This window comes from Alternaria incomplexa (assembly GCF_024043165.1).
Source record: "Alternaria incomplexa strain BMP 0042 chromosome Unknown scaffold_3, whole genome shotgun sequence".
Classification (NCBI taxonomy): domain Eukaryota; kingdom Fungi; phylum Ascomycota; class Dothideomycetes; order Pleosporales; family Pleosporaceae; genus Alternaria; species Alternaria incomplexa.
In genome coordinates this window covers 1695249-1712133 of record NW_026249852.1, presented here as the reverse complement: position 1 = coordinate 1712133, position 16885 = coordinate 1695249, and the positions used below count along the sequence as shown (strand labels likewise).

The following is a 16885-nucleotide window of genomic DNA, read 5'->3' as shown; positions in this document are numbered from 1 at the left end:
GGAGTTGTGGAAATCATGTCCACAGAGCACGCTTTCTCGGCAACGTAGGTGCACGATACGTCACTCTACCGTCGTTCAGATCGAGCAGTTTGTGCTAATCAGCGGATAGCAAAGCTCAATACGAAACTAGGCTGAGGAAATGGGACTTTTACAAATATACATCTGCGTATAGTCGACGTGCTGGAGCATCAGTGCTCAAGAACCGTAGGGCAAGGATAGAAGGACGTCAGAGGACCCCCGATGACGAAGGACTCGCTGAAGGTACGAGCACTGAGCTAGCTTGCTCGGCGAAGATATTGATCTCTGTTGATAGTCTCTCTTCATTCACAAAGTACCGCGACCAGAATCCACTCTACACGTCGCTCTCCACTACAGTCTACTCCGCCGAGTCTCACACCGCCTGGAATATCACCTTCGACGTCAGCCGACACATCGCAGGGCGCCTCACCATTTCCTGTAGCTGGTGTCGTGGCGCAGTTTCCAATGGCTCCTCGCGAAGTTGATCCATTCGTTGCTCAGGATGGAACGTGGACCTCATGCGCAGATCTGGATGCGAGGGATCCACTCGAGAATAATCCAACATGGCACACGTTCGTCAACGATGAGACTGACCCGAAAACACTGAACGATGACTTGGAGTGGCTTCCTACTTCTAATTATCTCGAGTTTCCTCCGTGTGAAACGGATGCCATGATTTTCCCTAAAGACTATGGTTATCGCGATCAAAACTTTGACAACTACATGACACACGTGTCATCAGGTGCGACGTCTCTATTCCATGGAACTCCCACGCCCAACTTCGCGACTTCGATGGTGCCGGTCATGGCGCGCATTTTGCCGAAAGACATTCGGACCTTCGTAGCGTCGGCAGGACAAATTAGAGAAGTCGAGCTCGCAGTGAGGAATGTGACCCATCCAGACGTATCGCGACTTGTTCGCGAACAAAGCGTGGCCAACCAGATTATTTATGTGGTCTTACATCAGCTCGCCAATGACGGAACGGTTACCCGGGCAGTCGACGAGCCGCAAACAAACTTCGACTTCTTTCTCAGGACAGGCATCAAGTGTTTATTCAGTGTTGGACCTAATATCCTCAAGGATATCATCAATTCCACTCCGCCACCCTACAATCTAGCGTTGATACAAAATATCTTCTGCATCGCGCTGATTCTGGGAGACGGATTCATATTGGGGATAGTCTTGGATATGGGGCCAACTGGACTTGCGAATCGACCTGTCTCTATGAGAGACTCCCTATACTACCCCTTGGAGTACACGAGTCTCAGGGGCGACGTTCAAGCTACAAAAGTCCTTCTTGATCATGGCGCTAACCCTAATCAACGAACGGGACCAGATTTCCTGTTAAACATAGGAAGGTTGCCACATACCCAGAAGCGGAATCCGAAAGCAAGAGGCGAAATCATGCGTCTGTTGATTTCAGCAGACCTAGAAGCCGATCCCGAATCAGTCATGAACGAGATGAGTTGTTGTGATAAGAGCGAATTGCTCCTGTTGACAACATTTTACTTGGACAAGAGCCCCGAGGTATTCTTCCATCGGCGCGTTCTACCGGAAGTCCTATTGCGACCCGACTGGGATGATTCATTCTCCGGGGTAATCAAGTCTATCCTCGAACGGGCATCCCCAGACATCATCGGCCATCAAGATCTTTGGGATGCAATATTATCAGAGTCACTGTCTAGTGCAGTGCTACGAAGCAACACGTCGGCAGTCAGTATTCTGCTCGCTGAGGGTGCAAAACTCGATGTTAAAGTCTTGATCAGTGCTGTCCGGGGTAATGATCTAGAGATCCTGAACAAATGTCTGGATCAAGGTCTGGACCCCAACGCCCAGGCACCAAAGCCAATAGATGGAGATGCCTCTGATGGTGATTGTACTGGGCTGAGCGAGTCAATCAAAAATAGCTCTGGGGAAGCTTTTGATCTATTCAAGACACGGGGATACTTCCAGAACCTAGCTCGTCAACCTGCCGGTTTTGCCGCTGCGTTCGTCGCAGCTTGTGAAGTTGGTGATGATGTTCTTGTTGAGCAGATTTTATCACTTCAAAAGCTCCAACGGAGGCAAGCAGGAATCGGAAGGGCTCTTGAAGCTGCTATTGAAAGAGGAAACAACCGCGTTCTTAAGCGACTGCTGTCTGTAGGCATCAGCCCGACTGTCCGATGTCTTGAACTGGCGGTTCGGAACAAGCAGCTGGACACCGTCAAACTTCTGGCCGAATGCATCGATCTACCTGCCACGTTACAGGCAGATGCATGGTATTACGACCATTTTATGCCAGCTGCAGATGAGCAACACTATGGTAATGCCATAATATTTGAGGCCCTACGATGGGGTAACCAAGCAGCCATCGGGTACGTGCTTCGAATGGAACACCCTGTCAACGTGCTTGTCAATGTAGCACATTGTGAATCCCACGACTGGGATTTGGGCCCAGAGTTACAGCCACCTGGAACTGCACCGGCAGATTGGAATCTGACACCTTTGAGCGCCGCGATCCTGAAGGCGAATCCCACAGCGATCAAAGCTTTGATGGCTCACGGTGCGCAAGTTGTGTTGCCCCATATGTTCAATTCGCGGTTCACAGCCCATCAATTCAACGCTCACCAACCGAGAACCACGCCGTGTCAGACGGATAGGGAGGGGTGGTCTCTGACACCGCTTGCTGCTGCAGTGGTCAGAAAGGACCTTTCCCTAATCAAAGAATACTTGCGCATAGGAGCGGATCCCTTTGACAATAGCGCACTCTTCGTATGTGCTATACTCCGCCTGAAAGACGTTATGGAGTTATTACTCTCAGCCTTCAGAACTCGCTATCCGGATGGCGCACAGTCTTTCGGATCCGACGCATTATACCAAGCGATGAGACGCGCGGACAAGAAGTTTATCCGGCTTCTTTGCGTAGCTGCCGATATGACTGGGCGTGTCGCGAATGATCGTAGACCTGATCGGTATACTTGTTCAGTTCCCCAGTCCCGTACTGAGTTTACGAGTCCACTTGGCGAAGCAATACGCATGTCCTCTGCACGACAAGATGGACACGATGTATTACTTGAGCTCTTCCTGCCTCTAGCGCGTGACTTGAACAGTGTTATCCACAGAGATCACAGCCGCGGTAACATGACGGCTCTACTCTACGCAATCTCTCTGGGATCGCTAAGAACAGTCCAGCGTCTGCATAAAGCGGGCGCTAACATTTCGCTACCCACGTCATGGAGCATCCCTCAAACACCATTGCAGGCAGCAGCACAAGTCGAGAGCATAGAGATTGTGAAGTATCTACTGATGCGCGGTGCGGATCCAAACGAGCCTGCAGCAACTCGTGCGGGTGCGACAGCACTCCAGTCAGCTGCAATGACAGGAAACATTGGGATCGCAACGGTTCTGCTTGAGAAAGGCGCCGATATCAACGCTGAGCCAGCTTTGTTCGATGGCAAAACCGCATTCGAAGGCGCTACGGAACAAGGAAGAATTGAAATGATGCTGTTCCTGGTGCATTGTGGTGCAGATCTTCTTGCAAACAACAACGCGCAGTACCAACGTGCGGTTCAATTCGCTGAAGACAATTTGCAGTATGCTGCGAAGGAGTTAGCGCACGACCTGTTCAGCAAAGCGAAAGCGACGCAAGACCTGCTCAATGAAGTGACGGCAAACCGCGAAACAAACTCCATCGATATGGATCTAAGCGGGTGGGCAGGAGACACTTTCGAGGACTTCTTCGCCTGATAGCGGCGTGTTGAGACATTGTCTCATCTCTTTTCACGATTATGTTCTCTGTTTGCTTTCGTGCGCAGGTGTAATGCTAGGGAGCCGGTACGATTAGCCCACTCTCTCGGTCGAAGTCCCACTTGCTGTAATAGTGAGTTTGGATGAGAAAAGACACTGTTATCTACGACATGATCACCGATTCTTTGCGAAAAGAACCGTCGTAGTAGCTGGTGATACTTACAATGTGCTTCGCAACGTTCCAAGGACGTGACAATAGCAGCGGAACTATTCCGCTAGCGCGAACGCGTAATTGAGAGGCTCAAGCACGCGATCAACGCATGAGGTTCACTTCGCGCCAGACCACACCCCAACGACATGCCACCCCACAGTAGAGGGGAGTCCCTTCCTTCGGGGTTTTACTCCAAATCTACGCCTAATTTGCCCACTTTGGGGTCATTCGATGGCCAAAGTCGCGAGGACAGCACAATAGCATCCCCTCCACGCTCGGCGACTCGTCCAGGAGCAACTCCTCTATCGCCAATATCGAATAGTGCTCTCTCCGAGGCGGCTTCTGTAGAAGATAACCAAGATGAAGACGAGGACCCGTTCATGGTGGAGGACGTAGTCAGCGAAGATGAAGAGGACGAAGAGGAGCCAGCGCCTACGTCTCGACCATTACAGACCTCTAAGTCGTACAGTCACCTCCCGCGACATACTGCGACAGCCCTCTTCCCGCCCTTCTACAACAGGCCCCCGACTCCGCTACCGCCATCTCCATCATTGACCTCGCTACTTCGCCCCGCGTTCAGCCGTCCAACCTCGAGGCCTACGACACCAGACTCGTCGGATGTGGAAGGATATACTAGAGCTGGCTCGCATACCACAGGTACAAGCACACCTACGAATCTCGCGAGCTCGGCACGGCATGCGCCGACGGTACCCCGGGCCTCGCCGAAAGTGCCTACATACGAGTACTATGGCTTTGCACTGTACCTAGGCAGCTCTGCCGCCTTCCTCATGTACATCCTCTGGGCTTATGTGCCAGCTCCGATGCTGCATCAGATGGGCATCCACTACTACCCGAATCGGTGGTGGGCGCTCGCAGTGCCATGTTGGCTGGTAGTTCTAGTCATCTACATCTACGTTGCCCTGGCAAGCTACAACACGCGCTACCTCACACTACCGCTGAGCAGCTGCGAGAACCTCGTCGACGAATGCGCACAGATAGCCGTTGTCGATCGCATGACTGGGCAGATAGTACGCGACCCGGTGCTAGTCACAGACAAGCTACACGACAAGGACAAGGAAAAGGGCACTAGAGCCAGTGCACCTCCCAGCCGACGAAGCTCTTTCTCGGCATATCAATTTAGCGCACAAGATGAGGTGGACTGGAAAGGCTTCTGGAGCACGGGAACAGATGCCGTGATGGATGTGCCAATTGGCGGCGTCTGCGAGATACTCTATGGCCGCGACAGATGAATGATATCGTCATTCTGACTACTACTTATTCAGCGCGACTGTCATTCTCGGCCAAAGATACCTTGTGCGCGGAAAAAGCTTGTCGCGGGCAGTGGGTCGCTCTAACCCCCACTTACACCTGCCCCTCCCGAACTGCGAGATTCGGAAAGAACCATGCTTGTCAGGCAAGCGCCCCGCTACATCATGAGCTGTTTACTCGTCGGATTGGGCGGATGGCTCCTGCTATCTAGCTCCTGTAGCTTAATCCCGAGCTTGGTTTACTTACTCAGCGGGGCATGCAGCGAGATAGCTGGTATAAGTCCTTCCTGACGTCCGCCTCTACTCTTTCCCCATCCCACCTCTGCTTGTGAGATTCGCCGCTTTGCCCTGGGTTCAATTGCTTCACTCGCTTCCGTGAACAGCTTCCTTCGTTGACAAGCGTTCAATTGCCCATCATGAAGTCCGTTGTCGCGCTTTCCGCTCTCTCCATGCTCGCTGGTGCCGAGGCAGCTGAGACCGTTCTTGGAGCTTACATCTTCCACCGCCATGGCGACCGTACACCAAAGGCTCTTGCTCCTACCAACTTGACTGCTCTTGGTTACGAACAGGTCTACACATCCGGCCAGTACTACCGCTCACGTTACCTGTCTGGCGACTCCAAGATCCACGGTATCAACGAGGATGAAGTCAAGCTGTCCCAGCTTCAGGTCCAAGCACCTGTCGACAACGTCCTCCAGAACTCAGCCATGGGTTTCCTCCAAGGACTTTACCCCCCTGTTCAGACGGTTCAGACTCTTGCCAATGGCCAGAGCGTACAAGCGCCAATGGATGGCTACCAGCTCATCCCAGTCAACACCATCGAGACCGGCTCCGGCTCTGAGGACAGTGGCTGGCTGCAGGATGCGTCGAGCTGCCAGAACGCAAAGACCAGCTCAAACTCCTACTTTGAGAGCGAGTCATACAAGAACCTTGCGTCCAGCTCCAAGGATTTCTACTCCTCCATCGTTCCTTCGATGAACGGCGTGGTTAGCGATGAGCAGGTTTCTTTCAAAAACGCCTACGTCGGTATGTCTCATCCCAATCCTCATTTATAAGCCAATCTAACATGAACAGTCTACGACACCATCCACGTAGCCGAGATCCACAACTCCAGCATCCCCAACTCCGACGCCCTGACCAACACCACCCTCACCCAGCTCCGCACTCTCGCCGACGCCCACGAGTGGGGTCTCGCCTACAACGCCAGCGACAACATGCGCGCAGTCGCTGGCATGCAACTCGCGGGAGAAATCCTCGAATACATGAACAACATCATCAGCACCTCCGGGTCCAAAAAGTTCGGCATCCAATTCGGCGCCTACGCGACCTTCATGTCCTTCTTCGGTCTCGCCGACTTGCAAAAGGTCAGCGACGACTTCACCGGCGTTGTCGACTATGCTAGCTCCATGGTCTTCGAGCTCTTCACCAACGCGGATGTTGACTCTGGCTTCCCCAACGGAGATGACCTCCAGGTCCGCTTCCTGTTCCACAACGGCACGGCGAGCAACACGAGTGAACCCGCTGTCTTCCCTCTCTTTGGCGGTAGCGAGAACGCGGTGTCGTGGACTACCTTCCAGGACAAGCTGAATGAGTTTGCTATTACGACCACCCAGCAGTGGTGCACGAAGTGCGGTAACACTGCTGGTTCTTGCGCTGCGTTTGTCAAGGACAATGGCGCTACTACTGCCCAGCAAAGTGGAAACGGTAGCAGTGATATCTCGCCTGCGGTTGGTGGTGTCATCGGTGCTTTTGTCACACTGGCTGTTGTTCTGGGTTCGCTGGCGGCGCTTATGCTGGTTGGTGGATTCAGGCTTGTTAGCAAGAAGGCGCTTCAGGAGGGTGTTGCGCAGAGCAGTGTTGAGCCTAAGGCTTAGGATTTGCTTGGGTGAGACGGCGTGTTGTATGGTAGTGAAGCGAAGGATGGAGAATTTCACATCAGTATCTGGACGTGGTATTGTATGAAAAAGGCACGAATAAGAGGCGTCACGATGTGTATGAGATCAACGAATGAATGAGAACGCTGAAGGGTATATTGCCAAAGTCTTAGTCTAGGTCCTTAAGGATATAGATCGTCGGCATTGACTGTCTGTCTACATCCTCAAGAACCTAGGCTAAGCATTTGGCAATGTATTTTCCGTTCATCTCTTCATTCCACTGTATACTTGCAATACGGGTATAACATGTCCCAACCTATGACCCAGATCCCTTTTACCCACCCTCCCAAAACGCCAGCAAATGCATGAAGTCATCTATATCATAACGCGAAGTGAAAAGAAAGCCTCTGATCCCTAGACCTTCAACACACTAAACCTATCCTGCGGCTTAACCTTCGGCGCACCCAACCCCTTCCTCACCTCATCCAACTGCTCCATGCCACTCTGCTGCTTCCCCTTCTTAACCCTCCTCCCGCTCTTGCCGGCAGTATGATGACTCCCCAGAAAGTCATCCATGATACTGTCAAAGTCTCCTCGTAGCGGCGGCGCCTCACTACTCGACCATCCACTCATACCACTCTTCTTGCTCATGCCGCTCATCTTTGACATACCGCTGACCATGGAAGCAGAGTCGTCGTAGCCGTAGTCATCTTCGGGGAAACCATCGTCATCAGCGTATTCCTCTTCGATCTTGTCGAAGCGCTGGTCGAGCAGTGTGAGGCCTTCTGTTCGGTGCAGCGCGGAAGAGGACATGGAGTATCCGGACGTGGATGTTTTGGCGCCTTTGCGCTTCTTGTGGCGGCCGCCGGCTGTTAGGGCCGAGGCGCCTGTTATGAAAGATTGATTGTCTGTAGCGGCAGCGGCGCCGTTTCTAGGGTTGCCAGGGGTGGGTTTAGCGGCTTTGACGTCTTGTTTGAACTTCTTGAATTCATCTAGGTACGCCATATCTGCCGCGTCTGCGGGCGCTGGCGCTTCGTCTGGAGCAGGGAGCGAGGACGGGTCTGTGGGGTCGTTGTTGGAAGGTTTCTGAGCGCGCAGCTTGGGGGATGAGGCTTTGATTGTGTCGTCGGTTTCCCAACCTGGGTCTTCTTCTGAGAGGAATCGGTCCATGGGATCTCTGTCGTCGGTCTCGTCGTCGAAGAGATCGGCGCTGTCCCATTCTCGTTGATCGACTTCGAAGCCGTCTTGAGCGAGTTCGTTGAAGATGTCCTCGTCGTCCTCGACGTAGGCTTCGTCTTCGAGCGCCTCGAGCACTTCGCGGAGGCGCGGGTCCATGTCTGGTTGGAAGCCCTTGAGGGCATCGGGGATGTTCTGCTGGTCTTGGTAGGTTGTCTTGCGGACGAACTCTGAGGGCGCCATGTCTTCTCCGAATAATTCGCTCGCGCTGCTGATGTTGCTGCTCACGCTGAGATCGGCCTGGCTCCTACTGTCGTTCAGCGATGCATCGCGCAGCATGTCTGCCAAGTCCATCTTTTGCTTTCCCTTCTTCTCCGCCTTGGGCTCGATGAAGTATGAGTCGCCGCTGCCAGAGCCCAGGTCGCGCATGTGCTGCATGTAGTCGTACTCGGTGTCGTCGTAGTAGATGCCGTAGTTGGCGGCTTCACCCTCGTTCTTCCGCACTTGGGCGCCATATTCGCTTTCTAGTTCGCGTCTCGACTTGATCTTGCTGCGTCCCGTCGCGGCTGAGTATTGCGACGCACGCGAACTTCCTACGGGTTCGTCGGTTTCGCGTTGGTTTGGTGCGGCCCTCTCGGCAAAGACCATCTGCGGGGCATCTTCGTCGTGAATTCGGGGGTCATTTTGGGCGCGGTGGACGAGACGGAAGTTGGTCGCGTTCTTCTTATCGCTGTCGCGGGGTTAGCGGGGTACTTCAAATGCGCCTTCGAATTTCTCGACTCACATGAACTTTCGGCGAGGCATCTTGGCGGCTTATGTGATAGTTGAGGACTATTCGTGTGGAAGTGGCGAGTGTGCTGTCGTGGAAGTCTGGGGAAGGCGCGCTTACAAAAGGGTCTTCTCAGAAAAAGAATTTAGCGAGGCAATCGGTGAATGACGTGGTGGGGCAACTTCCGTCGCAACTTTCTCTTTCCACCCACCCCTCTATTTGGGCCAAAAACACCACAACCACACGATACAGCACCTTCAACCGCAAACATGGTGCTCGCGAAATCCAAGAAGAGCGTCGGGCTGGGCAACAGCCTGATGAACGACAGGTTCAGCAAGGGAAAGGGCGACAATCTGCGCAAGGGCAACTTCAACGCTGGTATCGAGCGAACCGGTCAGAATGGCGAGAAGGTGTGTTATATTTACAACTACTTTACTCGGGATGTTGCGCATACATAGGAAGAGTGCGCAATGTTCAGTGTGGCATCCAGTAGACCACGCGACTCATACTAACATCCCCGAGTACATCACCAACGAGAAGAAGGAGGCTTCGTACATGAAGATGCGCTCCGTCACCGAACAAGGCGCCCTCGACGACTTTCTTTCCACTGCCGAGTTGGCTGGCACCGACTTCACCGCCGAGAAGATGAACAACGTCAAGATTATCCACAAGGACCAGAAGAACCCATACCTCCTCTCGCCGCTTGAGGAGCGCAACGTCACCAAGAAGCACAAGGAGAACAGAAACCGACTGACTGTACCGAGGCGACCCCACTGGGACAAAGACACTACACCACAAGAGTTGGACGAGAAGGAGAGGGCGTCGTTGCTACAGTGGCGAAGAGGCTTGGCGGAGCTGCAAGAGAACAACGACCTCCTCCTCACACCGTTCGAGCGCAATCTCGAAGTCTGGAGGCAATTGTGGCGTGTTATTGAGCGGTCAGATCTGGTCGTGCAGATTGTGGACGCCCGTAACCCGCTCATGTTCCGATCAGAGGATTTGGAAGACTACGTCAAAGAGGTGGACCCGAAGAAGAACAACCTGTTGCTGGTCAACAAGGCAGATATGATGACATTGGAGCAACGGAAAGCTTGGGCCGATTACTTCACGGAAGCTGGCATCAACTACAAGTTCTTCTCGGCTGAACTCGCCAAAGAGATGAACGAAGCTCGTGCTGAGTTGGAGGCAAGCGACGACGAGTCGGACGATGCCGGCGACTCTGACGAGCTTGTGACTGATGAGGGCGAAGACTTCGAGGAAGAAGACGACAAGCTCGCAAAGGAAGCCAAGAAGATTGACCTGCAAGACAAGCAGGAAGAGAAGGAAAAATGGGTGGACGAAGAGACAGTTGACGTACCTGGCGCGAGCCAAGCAGAGGCGGACGGCGACGAGCGCACGCGGATACTAACAACAGAGGACCTTGAAGCCCTGTTCCTCCAACATGCGCCTGATGTTGATACCGGACCAAACGGCGAGCCGCGAAAGACGTCAATTGGTCTTGTCGGCTACCCCAACGTCGGAAAGTCGTCCACGATCAACGCGTTGATTGGTGCAAAGAAGGTGTCGGTTTCTGCAACACCCGGAAAGACCAAGCACTTCCAGACCATCCATCTCAGTGACAAGGTCATGCTCTGCGATTGTCCTGGTCTAGTGTTCCCCAACTTTGCCACAACCAAAGCCGAGCTCGTATGTGCTGGTGTACTGCCAATCGATCAACTTCGCGAATACACTGGTCCCGCGGGTCTTGTCGCACGTCGCATTCCGCAACCCTTCCTTGAAGCGCTTTACGGAATGAAGATCCACCCCCGACCTATGGAAGAGGGCGGAACTGGTATTCTGACATCCGAGGAAATCCTACGTGCTTATGCCATCGCCAGAGGCTTCTCCACCCAGGGTCTTGGTCAGCCAGATGAGTCTCGAGCGGCGCGATACATTCTCAAGGACTACGTCAAGGGCAAGATTCTCTTCTGCCACCCTCCACCTACCGACCCACCGCTAGACCCCAAGCACTTCAACCGCGAACTCTACGACGTCGACCATCTTCCCGCCAAGCGCCGGCACCACCCTCTCGCCTCTCTCCCTGGCAACACCTCCCTCGCCGGTGCGCTAGACGATGACATGTCGCTGATGGACGACGAGCTCGATGTCGGCGTACCCGTCCAGGGAGAGAAGACACAACGCATGGACAAGCGCTTCTTCGGCCCTGGGCAAGGTATGGGCAGGGTTAACCAGCCTTTCCACTACAAGTACAGTGAGCAAGGCAAGGAGCTCAGCGGCAGGAAAGCCAAGATGGTTGCTGCGCTTGAGGCAGATGTCGACCCCACGGAGATGAAGATGAACAGCAAGAAGCACTTTAAAGCCAACAAGAGGAGGGCGAAGAAGGTGCGGTCTGAGTATGTTGATTAGACACGTTGAGGGAACGAGAAGGGAACAAGGGGAAAAGGAATGGGAGGTTATGAATGCATGATCGGCGTTTGGATCTGTTTCTTGGGATGATATACCGGGAATTCAATGCATAGAATATAAAAGTCATCTTATTACCTCTTTCTCCTGCTTTGATGCTACGTGTGGCTTGTATGATCCTTCTCATTCGAGATAGTTCGTTAGATTATGTCTGTTCAGGTGGTGGCTGTGTCACAGAGCAGGCGCTGGGTCGCAACTTCACGCAGGTCCACCAAGTCATTGGTGCTATTTGCTGAAATCTACGCCAAGCCAAAACTTGCCTAATCGGGACTGCTGTCACGTTTTCTTCGAGACTTGGTACAAAAGTCGCCAGAACACGTGGAATTTACATGATGCATCGTAATGTTCTGAATGTCACTGCAATCGATGGTATACCTGGGAACTGCCAAACTGGGACAGCGTCCGCCGGAGTGAATGTGTCCACTGTTGTTCACAGCTTTTCCCTTCATTCCATCGTCTCACAACACCAAGCACTCATCTCCCGCCAGCGTGTTATTTTTTGCCCTTATCCTTGTCAATGGGGAAGGGCGAGCTATCACTGTCAAGGTGGTCACATCGCGACAATATCAAGACATCGCTCAGTTTACGGGCGCACGTCGAGAGAAAGGCTGAGTAGGTAGAATATATATCGGTGCGACCAATAAAGGTATAGATTTGGCAGTCAGTCGTTTTCTAGAGAACCTTGGAAAGCTAGCGTATGATTCTTCACTGGAAACTCTAGCGCGGGTGAGGGGGTTCAACAGTAAGGCTGAGCATGCACTGCAATCTCTAGCGTGGACGAGCTGTTGCTGACTTCGGGAATGTGGGGGCGGGCTGTGTGCGTGAAGGATGGCAAGGGTTCGACCAGTGGCATGTGTACTTCTGTTCCGATGTTCACCGGAAGGGCATCGCTTACGAAAACACAAGGCACGTATAATGAGCTGTCTTTGCACTGCAACCTCTAGCGCGTATGAGCAGGTAAAGTAGCAAGGCTGAGAAGACGAGGCTGTAGGATTCCAAGCATGGCAAGCGAGCGGTTCTGCACTGCGAAATTTAGAGTAAGAGAGCAGACAGTACACTTCCGAATGAGGCATCGAGCTCTTGAGCAGTGGAACAGATTTGTGGTTTGATCATGAATCGCATTTTCTACTAAACACCAAAACATCTGGCCCGTGTCTAAAATTGAACGCCCAAGAGTTGAGACACCACTTCATAAAGCGGTCCTCCAAAGAAAGAGAAGAAATCATCGGAAGACCCAGAATGAGCGAAGTAGAAATCCAAAGAAGCCCCTGCGAACAGTCCTCTTGTAGCTCCCATCCCCGTTTCCTGCGAAATTGTTCCATGTCCCGAAATGTGTGACCGATCTGTTTATGCGACGCTGGCGCAGTTGAGGGCGTTGACGTTGACGATACCCTGTTGGTGTTGCAGATTAGTATGAGCTGATGGAGGCGAGCGTGAAAGGGGGTGACTCACATCCTTTTGGTCACCGATGTCGCAGCAGCGGATGCTGCCATCGCAGCCGGGCTGCTGGACGCTGATAGGGAGAGTGACGCACTCAAGGGCGCCGACGAGCGCATCCTTGGAAGCGCAGCAGACTGCCCTCTCGTTTCCACCCTTGCAGATGGTGTTTCCGTTGCCGTTGCCTTGGGGAACAGCGGAGACGGCGACAGCCAGGGAGAGGATGGTGATGAAGAACTGCATTTTGAAGTTGTTGTTGGGATCGAAAGAACGATTGGAAGTTGTAAGAGTGAGTGGTGTTGTGGAAGTGAAGATATTTGTTGTAGTGATTGTTGTGATGAGCTGATGATTAAACTTAGAGTCGAGGATGTGAGGTCTTATATACACATCTCGCGTGTGCTAAACATCGTGTCTCTTCTGCTCTGAGGTCTTCTTTCTTGTTTCTTTTTCGCGCTGGTCTCATACAGTCCGGTGTGAATACAGGAGATCGTCCAACGAAACGTGCAAGAATGCCAGACCGACAGTTGCTGAGAGCATGTTGAGTGCCAAGCGCAAGCTTTCACGAGACCACTTTGTCTTTTGCATAGTGTCAGAAGCGTTGGGGTAGTAGGGTGAGGTACGACACACTGTAGCGAACCGTGCTTCGATGTTTCGCACATTCGGTACCTGATTCTCCTAAGGGTGCACTGGCTCCTCTAGCCTCATCAGGGAAAAGAACTACAGCGGATATGGTGATAATCCGCAACCAGAGAGCGGTCAATCTGCTGCATTCTGGAGCTATCTGTGTTAGTCGCTGCTGTAAGTAACGGATCTGCCCTGGGGTGGTGTGGTGGGGGTAGAAGTCACGGTGGGGTGCAGCCGTTGTTGCCGCCTCCCGCATGCCACTCGGCTTCTGTGCTAAGCTCGATGAGGAATCGCCTTTCCACCTGGGTACACCACCCGTGGACGTACCTACCTACCTAGGTAAGCAGCGTCAATCTCATCGACCGCCCGAAAGAAGCAATCTTTGAAGTTTCCCGAGTGGCACGGGAGGGACTCAGCGAAACGACAGCCTCGTCGACCAGCCTCACCGACAGCATCCCCACCGCCTTGGCGCCTCCCCGACCGCCTGAAAGAAGCAAAAGTCATTCAGTACAAGCGCATGTTTTCACGGGTACCAGATGAACTCTATGTAGCTTTGAGACGACGTGCTATTGAGCTTAGAACACATTTGTGAGCTATTGACGAGCATCGCAATTAAATCTACAACAGATGGCATTGTCTACAAGAGCCATCCGATGTAGACGTGCTCCTTCTAGATTAGCCTCTGCCCCTGCGCGACCGAATAATCGACTCTCGGCTATCTCTGGGTGTCGATCAGACATGGGAAATTCGCGGGGCCGCAATTTCCCATACTGAGGTGTTAGGCACAAGTGTGACTAGGGAATGAAAGATGTCTGGGCAGATAGATGACACTCCTCTGACAAAATGCACTATTCCGGGACTTCAAAACAGATGGGAACAAAGTCGAAGGCGCACTCTATTCTCCGTTAAAAAGAAGCAAAGCTCTACGCTCGCTCACTGGACGCCACCAAACGGATGCTATCTTCCGACGATTGTTCGGCCGCGCGCGTCGTTGGGAAAAGGACTGTAAGCGAAGGCTACCTGGACATGTTTCCGGTGAGTACATCTTTGCGGTGTGTTCATCTTTGCGGTGAGCGTCGTACTATTCTTCCACGTCACGCTCGACCTGATCTATCCACACTGTTTACTGCTAAAGTGTTCACAATGCATACCTAGTACTCTGATAACGCATACCGACTGTCTCACGATTGAAGATCTGTCTTCGTACCGGCCCCAATGTCTTCCAAACGCCGATCTAAATCTGGCCGACCAATTCTCTCAGCACATCCACCTTGCCATTCCAGTAGCAAAACATCATAAGCGCCCTTCGGATCATTCCGCTTCGATAGTGACTTTTCGTCACATTGGTCTACCGGATGGAGTGTGGGACGTAATCTGACACTCTGCGGTACAATGGCTCTTGGATCTTGCACACCATCCGTCGGAAGAGCAACAATCGCGGAAGGCCGTTTCGCTACTTTGCAGCCATTCGTGCTAAGTACGAAGCGTCAAGTCCGCTCTACCTTGATCGTTCGACAAATTTCTTCTCCTTCTGAACATGGTCCGCTTCAATTTGGCTGCTTGAGTACCAGATATTGGACGTGAATCCGACGAGGAACAAGATATCTGGATCTTCGGCATCCTTCCGTTGCGGTCCGAATGCCGCATCGAACCAAAGACACGCACCCTCGGACCCCGACAAAGAGCGACCCTCGCACTCGAAAATCGTCTCCCGCAAGCTTTGAGCGTATTCGGAGACCTTTACGATGAACTGCTCAATAGTGATGGCTTTCCCATCGGAATTCTTGATGAGTAGAGGCGGTGGGGGTGGGTTGTCATCGTACCTCTCCCAGCACTCCCAAGCTTCGACCATGTCAAATGCTACACACATTCGTGAACGCGGTACTTCGGTAACAGCTTCATCAGCTAGAAGGTGCTTTGGATCCACCAGCATTGGCCGCCAGCTCGGCTCGCCCTCTTCATTGGAGTCGATGATTAGAACGGTAGATGGTGGGGCGAGTAGGTTCCATCGTAGGCGGTCTAGAGCACTCGTGTGCAAGAGGCTCTCCTCCTTACGAGGAACCTCTTCAGGAATGAGGCGGAAGTTCTTACTTGCCTCGGCGAAATCTATCGACCCTGGCGCTATGTGGACTGTATTTGTAGGGTCACTTAACAGATGATCTTTGAACAGCCGTTCTCTCCTCACCCAGTGTTCCCTAAACTCTTCCGCTGAACTCGAGATGGAGGACTTGAAGTTGAGAGGAAAGACGTCTTCCGTCCCTCCCCTATTCCAGCTCCGCAATCCATAATTGGAATAATAGTAGAGGCAACGGTTCTCCTTCTCCGCCGCCAAGCTCACATCTTCGATCTCGTCAATCATCTCTCGCAAGCTTTCCGCGTACGCTGAAACTTGAGTAACAAATTGCTCGACAGTGATTGCTTGTCCGTCTGTGTTATGAATGTGTAGAGGTGGTGGGCTCTCGTCCATCATGCCCAAGCACTTCCAGTAGTGAATCATGACGAAAATGACACGGATATCAAAAGTTGGTCGTGCGGTCACTGGTTCTTCGGCAAGAGGATGCTTGGGGTTAGTGAACAGGGGCTTCCAGCAGAACTCGCTTGCTTCGTTGAGATCGACGACTTCGACTGTCGGTAGCGGGGCGAGGACGTTCCATCTCAGACGGTCTAAAGCTTCTGTCCTCAGACTAACATCGTCGTCTTTGGGTATCCTTTGCAAAGGCGATGTATCAGCAGAGCTTCTGCTCGCATCAGCTGCGGTGTGGTAGGCTTGCGATACTACCTGGCCTGGATCGAAGGTTTCTTCGTCGGAAGTGACTGGTGAATTCATCCCGAACTTGCAGCGTCTGGCTGAAGGTTTTCGGACAGAATTATGTGTTGAGAGGGGACGTCAGCGAAGAAGCATGAGACATGCGAGCGCGTCAACGAGATTGCCTCCCTTAATCTAAATTCCGGCAGAATATCGTCCTTCGCCAAGGTGGCGTGGTCGGAAGAATGCCGTCCGCGCAACACCTACGGCATGTGACCTTTGTTGGTATTATCGACAATACGGCTCAGAGGTTGGAGAGAACGGTGACAGGGTAATAGAATGATGTTCGCTGATTTTGCTGCTTGTAACATAGCCATGGCTATGCAAAGGTGGATTGTAGCGAAAACAACATGGAGAACGCCGGAGGGGCCAAGACGCGTGGCTTACGACTCGAGTATCAACAGTGACACAACAAACAAGCTGCTGCGCGGTACATATACAACTTCGGGGTAGGAGGAACACGAGGACATCTGGACAGATGAATTTGCAATCTTGTGAATGGGATAAATCTCC

At 52.6% G+C, this 16885-nt stretch overlaps 7 protein-coding genes across 7 annotated transcripts; 4 read left to right on the top strand and 3 right to left on the bottom strand.

The window, feature by feature from the left end:
* Positions 1 to 581: 581 nt before the first annotated feature.
* On the top strand, positions 582 to 3744 carry J4E90_002958 (uncharacterized protein; the record flags this gene model as incomplete). Its single annotated transcript, XM_051432532.1, has 2 exons — positions 582 to 590; positions 667 to 3744. The coding sequence occupies 2 exons, from the start codon at positions 582 to 584 to the stop codon at positions 3742 to 3744; spliced, it is 3087 nt and encodes a 1028-aa protein (XP_051293954.1).
* Positions 3745 to 4101: 357 nt separating this feature from the next.
* On the top strand, positions 4102 to 5205 carry J4E90_002957 (uncharacterized protein; the record flags this gene model as incomplete). The annotated part of the gene is made up of 1 exon (XM_051432531.1): positions 4102 to 5205. The coding sequence occupies one exon, from the start codon at positions 4102 to 4104 to the stop codon at positions 5203 to 5205; it is 1104 nt and encodes a 367-aa protein (XP_051293953.1).
* Positions 5206 to 5639: 434 nt separating this feature from the next.
* Positions 5640 to 7097, top strand: J4E90_002956 (uncharacterized protein; the record flags this gene model as incomplete). The annotated part of the gene is made up of 2 exons (XM_051432530.1): positions 5640 to 6249; positions 6298 to 7097. 2 exons carry the CDS (start codon positions 5640 to 5642, stop codon positions 7095 to 7097), a joined length of 1410 nt encoding a protein of 469 aa, XP_051293952.1.
* A 414-nt stretch (positions 7098 to 7511) lies between these two features.
* Positions 7512 to 9077, bottom strand: J4E90_002955 (uncharacterized protein; the record flags this gene model as incomplete). Its single annotated transcript, XM_051432529.1, has 2 exons — positions 7512 to 9003; positions 9058 to 9077. The coding sequence occupies 2 exons, from the start codon at positions 9075 to 9077 to the stop codon at positions 7512 to 7514; spliced, it is 1512 nt and encodes a 503-aa protein (XP_051293951.1).
* Positions 9078 to 9311: 234 nt separating this feature from the next.
* On the top strand, positions 9312 to 11448 carry J4E90_002954 (uncharacterized protein; the record flags this gene model as incomplete). The annotated part of the gene is made up of 2 exons (XM_051432528.1): positions 9312 to 9452; positions 9565 to 11448. The coding sequence occupies 2 exons, from the start codon at positions 9312 to 9314 to the stop codon at positions 11446 to 11448; spliced, it is 2025 nt and encodes a 674-aa protein (XP_051293950.1).
* Positions 11449 to 12852: 1404 nt separating this feature from the next.
* J4E90_002953 (uncharacterized protein) lies at positions 12853 to 13185 on the bottom strand (the record flags this gene model as incomplete). Its single annotated transcript, XM_051432527.1, has 2 exons — positions 12853 to 12897; positions 12958 to 13185. 2 exons carry the CDS (start codon positions 13183 to 13185, stop codon positions 12853 to 12855), a joined length of 273 nt encoding a protein of 90 aa, XP_051293949.1.
* Positions 13186 to 15064: 1879 nt separating this feature from the next.
* J4E90_002952 (uncharacterized protein) lies at positions 15065 to 16393 on the bottom strand (the record flags this gene model as incomplete). The annotated part of the gene is made up of 1 exon (XM_051432526.1): positions 15065 to 16393. One exon carries the CDS (start codon positions 16391 to 16393, stop codon positions 15065 to 15067), a length of 1329 nt encoding a protein of 442 aa, XP_051293948.1.
* Positions 16394 to 16885: the final 492 nt, after the last annotated feature.